A 14,050-nucleotide genomic window follows, 5' to 3' on the forward strand; every position below is an offset into this window, starting at 1 on the left:
GTTACAATTTTATTATTCAGTAATATATTAGTTTACAAACTGTGTGGCAATGGCAGCAAAACTAGCAGGAAAGAATTCAGCAACATTCAACACATTTAATAAATAAAGCTTAGTGATTCACTCACTTATAGAGGTTGAAGTAGCCTCAACCTTTCAATTCTTGGGCCTCTACCTCCTATGTACTAGGATTATATATATACACCACCATACCCAGCTCAAAAGAGCTTTGAGATCTTTCAGATAACCTATATATTGTAGTTAGGTTAAAAAACTGCCAATATCACACTTTAAGTTAACCACCTTGAAAAATCAATGGTTTACTGTCTTCAAAGCTGCATGATTCCAAAACATGTGGTCTTGATGGATAATGAAAAGTATTAGATTTACCATCTTGGTATTATGTTGGTTGTTCTTTGTAACAGCAAATATTTTTTTCACAACTAGGGTACATGTTGCCACCTTAACAACTATATCAATATTATAAATCCATTTCTGTACAGCCATCTTAATATCATTTTTATATGCTTTTGTGTGAAATAATTTACCAAACTACTCAGACTTTTATATAAAAACTAAGTATTCCCATTATTTACTCTATCTCTGAAATCAGGTTTACAATTGGGCTCCAAAATTATTATGTACTGGTAGGTCATTTCTGTCATGTAGTTCTGATGTATAAAAAAAATCTAATAGATGAGTATAAGTTTATAGTTACCAAACACTTTACACCTAAAATATGGATATAATATTGCCACATATTCTAATTATTCAATGTATATGTCTTTCAGAGCTCATCATATTACTTTTATCTTTGATGATATTCATTTCATTTCACTTTTTCATGAAAGAAAAGACAGATAGCTCCTTTTCCTTGGCTTTAATTAGTCTCACATTCATCCAAGAAGACAAAGTGATACCTATTCATAAAAAGTTAACATTAATATTAGGACAACTTTTTTCTTCTGGCAAATCTATGCCATGTTTATAACAATTCAATGTTTATAATACTAATCCTGAGCAAGAGTAAAAGAACAGTTTTGACTAAAGAACAAAATTCCTTCATTATTAAACAGATTTAAAATTCAACCATGGATCATAAAAATCAGTAACACTACAATTCTGACTTCTGATGTCCATGGCAAACCTGAATACTCTGAGCAAAAATAAACATGTAGTAGATAATACACAGCAATAAAAAGCATCAGAAATTGATGCACCTGGATTTTGTTAAATATAACAAAGGTTACTCAGTCCTTCATGGATAAAACTAGCTGGGAAAACAGCACTGAGCAGTATATTGCAGTGAGCAGAAATCCCTCAAAAAGGCCACAATGGATTCATTTTTAGATAGGTATAGATTTAAAAAAATACAAAGACATAAAAGATGCATTTGGAAATACTGTATGAATCCTGTTTTCATAAAAGCATAAAGTTCTGGCCACTTTGGAAACTGAAATAAGTCACTTGAGAGTTTATAGTTACAGCCTCCCATCCCCTTGGAAAATGAGAGCTCACTACCCTGCAAAGCAGCATTATCACAAAGTATTTATACACCAGTGAAGACTTCAAGGGAGGACTTTGCAACAGAGGCCAAACGAAGCCTAGCTCTATGAATAATTTTGTAGTCCATTTGGTGAAAGTGCTTAGGAGTGGGAACCTGCCAGAACAGCAAGGATCCTCTCACAGTATTAAGGCTGGTCCACATGCGAATGGTCAGTTGAAAGTCAGCACAGTGAACATTAGGTAATGATTTCTGACCCTGGGAACAGCCCTCCAGGCTGCTTTAGTATGATTCTCCTTTTATTCAAACTGAGGCTCTTCCTCTTCATCTGCTTCTTCAATGACCTGAATCTCATCTGCTTGAGGTAATGTGTTCTCCACCTGTAGTTTATCCCCCTCAACTTTACATTTTTCTTCTTCCTCTATGATTTCCTTCCATATCTTGTGGTTTTCAGAGAGGTGGTGCATTAGCTGACAAAATATTCGCCGCCTGCCTTTCCTTCTTTGTGGCTCTGTGAAATTTAAAATAGACAAATTCTAATTATAGCCATATGACTCAGTCACTCATTCAACAAATAGGTTTAAGTGCCCATTATATTGTAAGTAGGCATGTAATCACTAAGGTTATAATAGTGAATAGAAAGATTAATTAAATAATCTCTGTGCTATGGCACCCAGATTCCATCTAGACTAACAAAATTTAAGTATGTTAGATGGTACTTAGTATTACAGAGAGAAAAGAGAGAAAAGGAATGGAGGTAATTGAGTGGGTGGAAGGAGGGAAGTATAATACTGAAATTTCAGATGAAAATCAAAACAAATGAAGTTCAAAACCAAGAGAAAGAGAGGGAGAAGAAGGAGGGGGAGAGGCATGGGGACAGGTAGGGAGAAGGGGAGGGAGAGAAGAAGAAAGAAAATGAGAAAAGAGGTGGGGAGGGAAGGAATGGTAAGGGAAAAACAAAGGAGGGGTAACAATGCTCCATAGGAAATGTATTCATTATCTCACTCATGTAACTGTAACCCCTCTGTACAATAAAAATATTTATTAAAATTTTTTTTAAAAAGAAGACATTTCAAAGGCTTTTTGTGTTTTAAAGCAAATGTAATTATCAACATTCCAGTGAAAATTAATTTTTAAAACCCTGTCTTCGCAAAGTGATATTCAGGTGGCAACAGTCTAAGATTACTCATTGCTATGCTAATCCTAAATACAAAGCACATGTGTGTGAAAGGGATAGGAAATATGTTCTTTGTAGTCATCTCTGTTCTGACTTATAAAGTATATAGAAAAAATAACTGGCTAGGCATAATTTATATAATAATAAAATAATTTAAATATTTGATTTCATTCACAATTACAAAGGTAACATTTTTATTTTCTACTTATACTTGTTGTCTTATATAGGAAAACATGTCGCTACTGTTTAACTCAAATTCATAATACCATAAAACTTAGTTCTCCCCTGGAAACCAAGGAATGTATTTTCCTTTGCTTCTTCACTGTTTTGATGTGTCTTCCAAGACCAAATGAAAGACAGATTAGGTTGCTTTGAAAGTTGTGTTCCTCAACTTCCTGCAAAGTATTTGAGGAGGAGTAAGATAAAGGAGGCTAGCTAGTTCCCATCAACCTTATAGATGTGCAGAGATGGCCACAGCCCTAGCATGAGTACACAGGTGGAGTCTGATGAAGAGCACTGGCTGAAGGAGAGTATCTTTGAGAGACACTAGTCATTAATTAAACAAAAGTTCTTGTGTGTGACAGCATCAGCACAATACCTAGACCACGGCATTGCTCAAAACTTGACTATTGAATCTGAACATACCCAAGGTATGACTGCTGACTATGCATCTAAGAAACAAACATTTAAGCAGGGCACTGGTGGCTCACGCCTGTAATCCTAGATACTCAGGAGGCTGAGATCTGAGGATCATGGTTCAAAGCCAGCCCGGGCAGAAAGTCCATGAAACTCTTATCTACTATAAACCACCAGAAAACTGGAAGTGGCACTGTAGCTCAAGTGATGAAGCACTCGCCTTGAGCTGAAGAGCTGAGGGACAGTGCCTAAGCACTGAGTTCAAAGCCCAGAGTTCAAAGCCCCACGATTGACCAAAAAAAAAAAGAAAAAAAGAAAGAAACAAACATTTAATCCAAGTTAAATTTTTGGCATCTGAAGTTATTAATTTTGGGCATTTGTAGTTATTAAATAAATTATCCTTACTAGGAATTAGATTGTCTCCCATGTCTTCATCATCTGTATCTAATTCTTCACCATCTTCATCATCACCACTTTCAGTGTCATCATCATCCTCTCCTTCTATCCACTGACCTGGTAGCAAACCAGCAGCATCATAGGAGTTGCATAGAGGACCCACAATGTGGGTGATAAAGGATTCTTGGAGTTTTGCTAGTTGAGGAGAAGAACGATCCATGAAGGGACTGATAGGTAGACCAAGATTTGCTTCTTCATCTCCCTGAGAATTTTAGAGAGAAAATACAATTTAAATTGCTGAAAATCAACTATCAAAGTTTGATATTAAAATTACCTTGAGAGCTGGGTACTGGTGGCTCACACCAGTACCTCAGGAAGCTGAGATCTGATGATCATATTTCAAAGCCAACCCAGGCAAGAAAGTCTATGAGACTCTGACCTCTAATTAAGCACCCCAAAAAGCAGAAAGTGGTGATGTAGCTCAGGTGTTAGAGCACTACTCTTAGGGGAAAATGCTCAGGGACAATATCCGGGTCCTGAATTCAAGTCCCAGGACTGAAACACACATAAAAACATTATCTTGAGGTTTAAAAAAATACCCACATCAAAATAATCTTTACAAAGAAATATCAGTGAATATGTTTTTATATGTTGCTAAGTGGTATAGTGTTTGCATAGCATTCATGAAGACCTCGGTTCAATCTCCAGTACCATTAAAAAATGAAACCAACAACAAAAAAACTGCCGTCATAATTTCTCTACTTGATATATCCTAATTTTATTCTCCCATTCTGTCAACATACATCAATCAGTTTACAAAAAAATAGAATTTTTGGGGGGGGGGGGAGGGGGCCCGTCGTGGGGCCTGAACTCTGGGCCTGGGTGCTGTCCCTCAGCTCTTCAGCTCAAGGCTAGCGCTCTACCACTTGAGCCACAGTGCCACTTCCGGCGTTTTTCTTTTTGCTTATGTGGTGCTGAGGAATCGAACCCAGGGCCTCATGCATGCAAGGCAAGCATTCTACCACTGAGCCACCTTCACAGCCCCCCAAAATAGAATTTTTTTCAAGTAAGTATGAGCAATTTTACTAACAACTTTCAAAATTCTATAACATTAAATATATTCTCTTTTAAAAAGAATGATATAATAGATAATTTTTGTTGTTTTAATTGTACTTCAAGTTTTTACATGGCTAAATTTTGCAAGTGCTTCTCAGCTCTTTCCTTTTTCTAATAACAAAACCCTTTGATGAATCTAAATGAGAAAGGCTAATATATAAAACGAATTAAAAATACAGGTACTGTGACTGAAGTGAGAATTTGGGCCTAAAGTCCAAATTGTCCTATGATGCCCTCATCGTTGCTTCTAGAAATTTAGTAAGCATAACTTGATAACAGATGTGGCTTAAAAACTTGCTTTTGTTACTTACAAGTTGTAGTATTGAGGAACTTCTATGCCCAATATTGTATATAAATTTTAAATAAACTAACAAGGTTGCTATAAGGAATAAAAGCAATATTACTTAAAAGAGAGCATTCGACAAATGGTATTACTAAAGTCTGAGCTAGTTGGAAATTAATTACACCCTACAACATATAAAATTCTGCATTGAAGCAGTATTTACTGGTTATGAGCAAATAAAATCCTACAGAAACAACAGAAAATGTCCCTAAGAAAGAAATCTTTGAAGCCAGGTGCAGGTGGCTCACACCTGTAATCCTAGCTACTCAGGAGGCTGAGATTTGAGGATGGTGGTTCAAAGCCATCCTCAGCAGGAAAGTCAGTGAGACTCTTATCTCCAATTAACCATCAGAAAACCAGAAGTGGTGCTGTGGTTCAAGTGACAGAGTGCTCGCCTTGAGCTGGAGAGCTCAGGGACAGCACACAGGCAGGGAATGAGAGGCAAGAGGAGAGAGGAGAGAGAGAGAGAGGGAGAGAGAGAGAGAGAGAGAGAGAGAACTAGGATTTTTGTCAACTGATCTGATGTTTCTAGATACTCTTTTTACAGCAGAGCTGAAAATGTGGTGATAACTTCAAGGTGATGGACCTGTCTATAATCCCAGACCTCAGGAAGCTACATGCAGGTGGATCATGAATTCAACTCTAGTTTATACTATATAGTGAGACCCTGTCTCAAAAGAAAGAAAAGAGAAAAGGAAGCGAGGGAGAGAGGGAGGGAGGGAGGGAGGGAAGGAAGGAAGGAAGGAAGGAAGGAAGGAAGGAAGGAAGGAAGGAAGGAAGGAAGGAAGGAAGGAAGGAAGATAGGAAGGGAAGGAAGAAGGGAGGGAGGGAGGGAGGGGGAGGGAGGGAAGGAGGATAAAAATTAAAAAGAAAGCAGGGTGCTAGTCTTTAAATATATAAATATATTCTGGGCAAACTTTGAAATCACTTAAAAACTGCTTCATCTAAATATCAACTGTACTATGTTGTAGATTCTCAAATTGAAAGGAACTTTACAATCACTGTCTATACTTGAGGATACATTGAATTCATCCCAGATTGTCAGTAAGCTTTTTGTTGTTCTTCTTCTTACTTTGAATTTTGGCAGCAAAGGTAGATGTGAGAAAGACAAAAGAATCTCAGCAAATGTAACACACTCTAACCCTTTTCAAATGCAGCTCTAATTTCACTTAATGTAGATATCCAAATCCTCAAAATAATTTCACTCACCTGGAACCTCTTTAAAAATATCCCACAAATCAGGAGATGCACAGAAATGGAGGGACAAAGGGTAAACAAATGCAGCAGTACTCACTAGACACTAAGTTGAACTATACAACTTGTGGGTGGAGACAGAGTGAGAGAAAGAATTGCCAAAAGGAAATGTACTCTTTACCTAACTCATGTAACAGTAACCCCTCTATACATCGACTTTATAATAACAATGAAATTTTTTTAAAAAATCCCACAAATTCCGTGTTTCAACTTACCTGCTCATAAAATTCATTAACAATGCCTTCAGTCCATTTCAAATGCAAATCCCGAACTTTTGCTGGGCCATTTATATCTGCTAATTTGATGCACACCTGGCAGACTAAGAGGCGATCATTTTCACTGTTCCATTCTATACCATTACTATTGACATCATTAGCCTATTTTGGAAAAACAGAATTATTTTAGTCTCTGAAGTCATGAGGAGTTTTCTACTTTTTAGCCAACCAACCTTAAAACTGTTTCCTGTTCAAATGACAGGAAGAAATTTCAGTAAATGATTCTTTTAATCAGTTTATACCAGAATATAAATCTGCATGAGTTAAACATCCCATTTAAGTATTGTGAGAATTTTAGTTAAAAAAAAAAGCATAGCATTCTAAAAGCAAACACCTATGGGTATTAACATTTGAGATTATGACAATTATAATCTATATATAGACATATTTTATCCATAGTAAATATATGCACATATATTAATAAAATTGTGAAAATATAACTATTTGAATCTTTAAAAAGAACACGTAAAGAGCTAAGAATTTGGCTCTCACTGTGAAAGGCAAAGTGATACAGTTTAAAGAACACAAATCCTAGAAATTTATCTTTTTAGTTTTAACTCCTAACTCAGAATGATTTAATAATTCATTGCATGAATACAATAAAATTACAACATCTAACTGAAACATTCTTCATCTGTAAAGTTAGAAACACACTACCAATTTATATGTTGCCATGATGATTAATAAATCGAAATGTCCTGTTTATAATATAAAATATTACTTAACATTATTTAACTAGATGAGATTATCTCTTTAAGACAGACAAAGTTATTAGGCCCTTCAAGAACCCAAAGCTCCCTTAGTAAAAAATGAAGAGAACGTCCAGGTACCAGTGGCTCAGGCCTGTAATACTAGTTACTAAGACTGAGATCTGAGCATCACAGTTTGAAAACAACCCCGGCAGAAAAGTCTGAGAGACTTATCTCCAATTAACCACCAGAAAATCAGAAGTAACACTTTGAGTCAAAATGGTAGAGCACTAGCCTTGAGAGAAAAGGCTCAGGGGCAGTGCATAGGCCCTGAGTTCAAGTCCCATGACAGCCAAAAAAAAAAAAAAAAAGAAGAGAATGGGCCAATTATAGCTTTTGAACTTTAGTGTAATTATGGATTTTTTACACCAAAGCCTTTGTCAAAGGAAAAATTATGAAGACCATCACCACAGGGGGAAAAAAAAATTAAGCCAATGGGGAACATGGCTCCAGTGATACATGCATGCTTAGCAAGCATGAGGGTCTTGGTTCAATCCCAGTACCACCAAAAAGAAAAAAGAAATACTTAAAGCTGGATGTCGTAGCACACATGATGCAGTCCCAGCACTTGGGAGGTCAAAACAGGAGGACCATTATTTTTTTATTGTTGTTGCTGGTCTTGGGGCTTACATAGTGCCCTGAGTTTTTCTGCTCAGGGATTCATGGAGCCAAAGCTCCATTTATGGCTTTTGGTAGCTAATTGAAGATGAGGCTTATGGGCCTTCCTGCCTGGGCTGACTTCAAACTGCCACCCTCAGATCTCAGCCTCCAGAGCAGCTACAATTATAGGCCTTATAGGCACAACCAGTGCCCTGTGAAGACTGCCTGAGAATTGCCTGAGTTCCACGGCTCATTTGAGAGTAGCCTGCAGCTACATAGTGAAACACTGTTTCAAAAGAGAGAAAACTAGTAAGGAAAAGGAAAATAGGGAAATACTTTTAAAAGGAGGGCTCTTTTGAAAGGAGCCCTATTCTTGGCTGTTTTCTGAAAAATATCAGAACATTAATCCTTGCAAAATACAGATTCGCACGTATTGAGTGTTGAACAGATAATCTTTCACCTGCAAAAGGTGAGTTTAGCATAAAATAATTTTTATTACTAAGTAAAAATAAAAATGAATATAAATATACAGCTAACCATCTTATTAATATTGTGATGACCTCATATAGAGGGGGTTATATCTAATACTCCCTGATTACCTTCTATTCCTGAATGTAGAGAAAATCATTATAAAAATAATCGAGAAAAACGGCAGATTTCTGGCAGGATTCTCAGCAATCTAAAACAAGGTTTTTAACTTTTTTCACCCAAAAATTTCTGAGAGATAGGCTATATTACCAAATACAACATTATGCTAGGTGAGCAGTTCTCTGTTCTCTAGTAAATAGTAATTCTTTCAGGGGGGAGACTAGCCTGTTTTTTTTCTCACTCTTCCCCAGCATAATGAATGCCCTTAGAGGGAATTTCTAGTTGTTACTGAATGAGTTAATTATTCTCAAGAGGAAGAGTAGGGATTTTTCTCCTGAATATTAGCTAAAGACTCACTAATACAAACAAGGTGTAACAAGTGGGTGGCAAAGCAGGCAAAATTAGCTTCTTTTCATCTTTGGCCTAGCACTGGTAGCTCAAATCTATGATCCTAACTAATCAGGAAGCTGAGATCTAAGGATCACAGTTCAAAGCCAGACTAGGCAGGAAAGTCTGTGAGACTTTTATCTCTAATTAACTATTCCCCCAAAACCAATGGAACTGTGGCTCAAATGGTAGAATGTTAGCCTTGAGCAAAAAAGCTCAGGGACAGCACTCAGAACCTTAAGTTCAAGCCCCAGGACGGACACAAACAAAAACCACATATAATACATTACATAGCACTGTGTATGACATTCTCAAATCTGCTTATAACATCTTTTGACATAATTAATTGGTTCTTCATTATGTATATGTAAAAGAAAACCAATAAAATCAATCAATAAATAAATAAAATCAATAAAATAAAATAAATCAGTGAAATATATATACCAAAAGAAAATATAACAATAGTATTTTGAATTAAAAGTCATTGTAAACAGATGTATTACTTGTATCAAGTGTTTATTCTTAATGAGTAGTATTAATTTTAATTCAACAAAATTAAAAGTAACTTTCATCAGTAGCACTGACAACAATGTTTTCCCTTTTGAAAATCAGGCACAAATTTGCATAACAAACCTTGGCATTGAATTCAGCAAGAAAGTCAAAATGCTTTTTAAGATCTGTGGCAAGGATTGCTTCAATGACTAAAAATCGAAAACGCTTGAATTCCACATGATCAAGATTAAGAAGGAAGTTGTATTCTGGTCGAGAAAGATATAAATTCCAAGCTGATGCAGCATGATGATTTTCTAGAACAGATCTATCATTGTACAGAACTGCCTGAAAATGAATAAAGAAAAATTAAGCAGGAATCTCAAAAATAGGAAATAAATAGGAAGACGGTGAAAATAGAATGAGTACCTACTATCTACTAGATATTTTATCATTTTTATATCTATGAAAAAGGTGATCATTTTATAAATGTGTACACTAAACTGCAAAGAGGTTAAGATATACCTTTGCTTCCAGCACACATAGCTAGTAAATGAAAGGGTTGTCTCCAAATTTCATTTTCTTTGTACATATAATATTGTGCCCCAAGTGTGGGAAAAGTAATATATATATATTTTATATATATATATATATTATATTATATTTTGGTCTATCATGGGGCCTGAACTCTGGGCCTAGGCACTGTCCCTCAGCTATTCAGCTCAAGGCTACCGCTCTACCACTGAGCCACAGTGCTACTTCCGGCTTTTTCTTCTTATGTGGTGCTCAGGAATTGAAACCAGGGCCTCATGCATGCAAGGCAAGCACTCTACCACTGAGACACCTTCCCAGCCCCAGAAAAGTAATGTACATTTTTCTAACTTGAGGAGGGGAAGGGAAATAACAAAATGCTGATACAAGGATACAGGTTGACCCAGTTTTGTAACAATGAGATGTATAAGACACTATGTAGAAAACGAACTTTACCACTTTGGAGGGAGGGGGTAGTTGGGAAGGCAGGGAGGGAAGGAATGGTAAGGGAAAAACAAAGGAGGAGGTAACAATGCTTGATATGTGTATGTGTTGCATGCCAATCGGGGCTTGAACTCAGGGACTGGGTGCTGTCTCTGAGCCTTTAGTACTCAGGGCTAGCACTCTGTTTTCTGGCTTTTAATTGGTTAATTGGAGATAAGAGTCACAGATTTTTCTGCTCACACTGGCTTTAAACCACGATCCTCATATCAGTTTCCTTATTAGAATTAAAGTCATAAGCCACCAGCATTGAACTTCATACTAATCTTAATAGACATCATAAATTCCAAAGAGAAAGGTTCACTTCAAAGACTACCTACAGGGTCAATTTCTAATAGTCTTGATAAAGTTATGCTAAAATTTGATGAAAATTTATAAACTATCAAAATAGCATTGTCTCATCAAGAAGAAGTAAACTCCTAGCTCAATAGAGCATAATGTATAGATCAAACACTATTTAGACATTGTTAAATAAATGAATTTACCTTCATGGAATTTACATTCTAGTAAAGCAAGAAAAGCAATAAACAAATGTGTTTGTATGGGGTAGGAGAGAAGCTGCAGGTAGGGGAGGAGAGAAAAAAGGAGAGAGAGAGAGAGAATGGAAAAGGGAGAGAGAAAAGGAAGAAGAGGGGAAGGAGGAGAAAGATAATTATGATATTAGTGCTTGGACAGAGTAAACCAGGAGATAAAAGGGTATTTTTTTTTAAATTTTTGTCAGTCGTGGGGCTTGAACTCTGGGCCTGCGCACTGTCCCTCAGCTCTACAGCTCAAGGCTAGCACTGTACCACTTGAGCTACAATGCCACTTCCGGTTTTCTGGTGATTTATTGGAGATAAGAGTTTCACAGACTTTCCTGCCCAGGCTGGCTTTGAACCGCGATCCCCAGATCTCAGCCTTCTCAGCTAGGATTACAGGCATGAGCCACCAGTACCCGGCAAGGGTGTTATTTTTAAGTCAGCATTCTAAACTAGCTACCACTGAGCATGAACCATTAAGATAAAAAACAGAGAGATTCTCAGGTATCCAATAACTAAAAACAATATATCCCATCATCCTGTGAAAGTTATCTAAATGTGTTTTGAGTAAAACAAGGGTGGTAACTAGGACAAAAGAAGATATGGGATTACTAGACATTTTCACACAAATCCAGAACTTCATGGTAAAGGAGTGCCAAGATAACAGCTATTTTTCCAGACTATATACCTTAGTGGTACTGCTATTTGAACCAAAGCTTCACCCTTGCTAGGCAGCTGTTTTCAATATACCGTTTGTATAAATTATATTTGTGTATCATTACTTTAATTTTTTGCATGTATGAGGGTTAACAAAAAGAATTCATTATTTGTGATATCTTGAAAGAGAAGAAATATGGACATGGAGTCTCTTGAACTTTTCTGCCTGAGCCAGCCTGGAACCATGATCTTCCTACTCTCAGCCTCCCACATAGCTTGGGTTAACATGCACTGTTATCAGTGATAATACAGTATAGCTGTAGTGTTAGTATATCCAGCTATGGACTGAAAGGGATCTTGAGAGCTTTCCAGGTTGGGCTGTCCTCAAACTGCTATCCTCCCATTCTCAGCCTGGCAAGGTTACTTGGAATACTAGGAATACAGGTGTGAGTCAATGACATCCAATTGAGTCTCTACTTTTTCTGAGGCATGTGGCTAGAAATACATGTATAAAATTTCAGGAACCAACATAAACACCAACAACAATGTTTAGTTTTTCTATAACCATATATGTAGTTCTAGGTCCTCATGTCCTATCAGATTACTAGTATGAGAATGTAATCATTGATTACATTCAATTGTTGGGAATTCCTATCACTTTAAACTATGACTCTAAAGGATCAGATATATTGGATACAAAAGTAATATTATTACACAAGAAGTACAAACATATTAATATGTTCATAATGAAAAAACATAGGGTCTGCATATTAAGGCAAATTTTAACAGAATGGGGAGAGCAACTGAAAGATTAGCAATTTATCCTTTAATTTATAGCTTTTAGCCATATTATGGCTTAGATTTAGCCAGTTTTATCAGTTTGATCAAAGACAAAAATGTGTTCAGAAAGGTTTCCAAAATTTTCACAAGGCAATGATTTATATGATTTGTCATTATATATGATTTTATATTATTTATGTCATAAACAATTTACTTTAGTTCAAGAAAAGTGATTTTTCCCCTAACTTACTATAATCATGTTTTTTTTTAAGTTCCTATTTCTTTATTGAGAACAGTAATCATTAAAACTGTTGGCAAGGATGCAGGAACAGGTGTGTTGGGGAAATCTTTTTTACTTCTTTATTTAATATATTTTATTGTAAAGATACTGTACAGAGGGGTTACAATTACATGGGCAAGGTAATGAGTCCATTTCCTATGGAGCATTGTTACACCCTATAGTCATGTTTTTATTCAATTAATTACAATGTAGGGCTTTAGGGAGAGACAGAATGGCTTTTGGGGGCGGGGGGAGGTCCAATCGTGGAGCCTGAACTCTGGGCCTGGGCACTGTCCCTCAGCTCTTCAGCTCAAGGCTAGTGCTCTACCACTTGAGCCACAGTGCCACTTTCGGCTTTTTTCTTTTTGCTTATGTGGTGCTGGGGAATCGAACCCAGGGCCTCATGAGCCACCTTCCCAGCCCCAGAATGGCTTTAGGACTCAAATAAAGAATGGCTTATAAAGGGATGTACAGAAGTGTTATTAATATTCAAAATTACTTATCAAACATTCTTAAAAAGAAGTTCCTACCTGAGGTGCATTTGTAGCCACAAGAAATGCATTTGTTCTCCCTGGGTGATCATAATCATGCATGGCAGCTGCCACATACAAAGCCATCAATTCTAATGCAGGAATGTTTGAAGACAGGCAGCCATAACTCTCATCTGGAATTGAGCAGCTCTTTGAAGAAATGTAAGCAATTTGCCCACGAGTAACTCTACCATCAGAATCTGAGAAACAGTAAGTAGCAAAATAAACAAGAATTAGAAGCTATCTTCCCCACAATTTTGTTAAAGACAGAATTCCCATAGGTAGTATGATTATTTATCTTAAAAAGTACACCATGGGCTTTAAAGGAATAAACATTTTCCAACACAACTGATATAAAAATAATGCTAAATATAATCCTGGAGTTGTGAACTTTGCAGGCCATCAGAGGACTCTATTATTCCTACTCTCATAGGACATTTGATGCTTTCTTACTCAGGCTAACACTTTTTAAAAATATGACTTTCTAAATATTTGTTATTTAAAGGCTAGATAATGGCCAGGAAATTGGATCTAAGAAAAAATGAAATTTAAAATTAATTTTTATTTTTAAAAACATGGAGATTAGGATTTTATCTTTTCATCAAACAAGGACCCTCAATACACATGCTTTTCAAATCCCATCCAGAAAGGTTAAATTTCATTTGCAACACTAACTCTATAACTCTTCTTTCCTTTCTTTTTTCCATGAAGATTTTTATAAACTCATGGAAGCTGGGCACTG

General features: G+C 36.4%; 1 protein-coding gene across 2 annotated transcripts in view; it reads right to left on the reverse strand.

The window, feature by feature from the left end:
• The window catches only part of Pde3b (phosphodiesterase 3B), a 120,703-nt gene continuing 106,653 nt past the window's right edge, over nt 1–14,050 (reverse strand). For both annotated transcript variants that reach the window (XM_070032844.1, XM_070032843.1), the window contains exons 12-16: nt 13,309–13,508; nt 9,656–9,859; nt 6,639–6,800; nt 3,720–3,972; nt 1–2,012 (exon numbers count right to left, since the gene is read on the reverse strand). In XM_070032844.1, the coding sequence (XP_069888945.1) occupies nt 1,801–2,012; nt 3,720–3,972; nt 6,639–6,800; nt 9,656–9,859; nt 13,309–13,508 (1,031 nt within the window). In that variant the 3' untranslated portion in view covers nt 1–1,800. The remainder of the gene's footprint in view (nt 2,013–3,719; nt 3,973–6,638; nt 6,801–9,655; nt 9,860–13,308; nt 13,509–14,050) is intronic.

The sequence above is a fragment of the Dipodomys merriami genome, unplaced genomic scaffold (assembly GCF_024711535.1).
Source record: "Dipodomys merriami isolate MVZ:Mamm:240054 unplaced genomic scaffold, mDipMer1.0.p SCAF_21, whole genome shotgun sequence".
NCBI lineage: Eukaryota > Metazoa > Chordata > Mammalia > Rodentia > Heteromyidae > Dipodomys > Dipodomys merriami.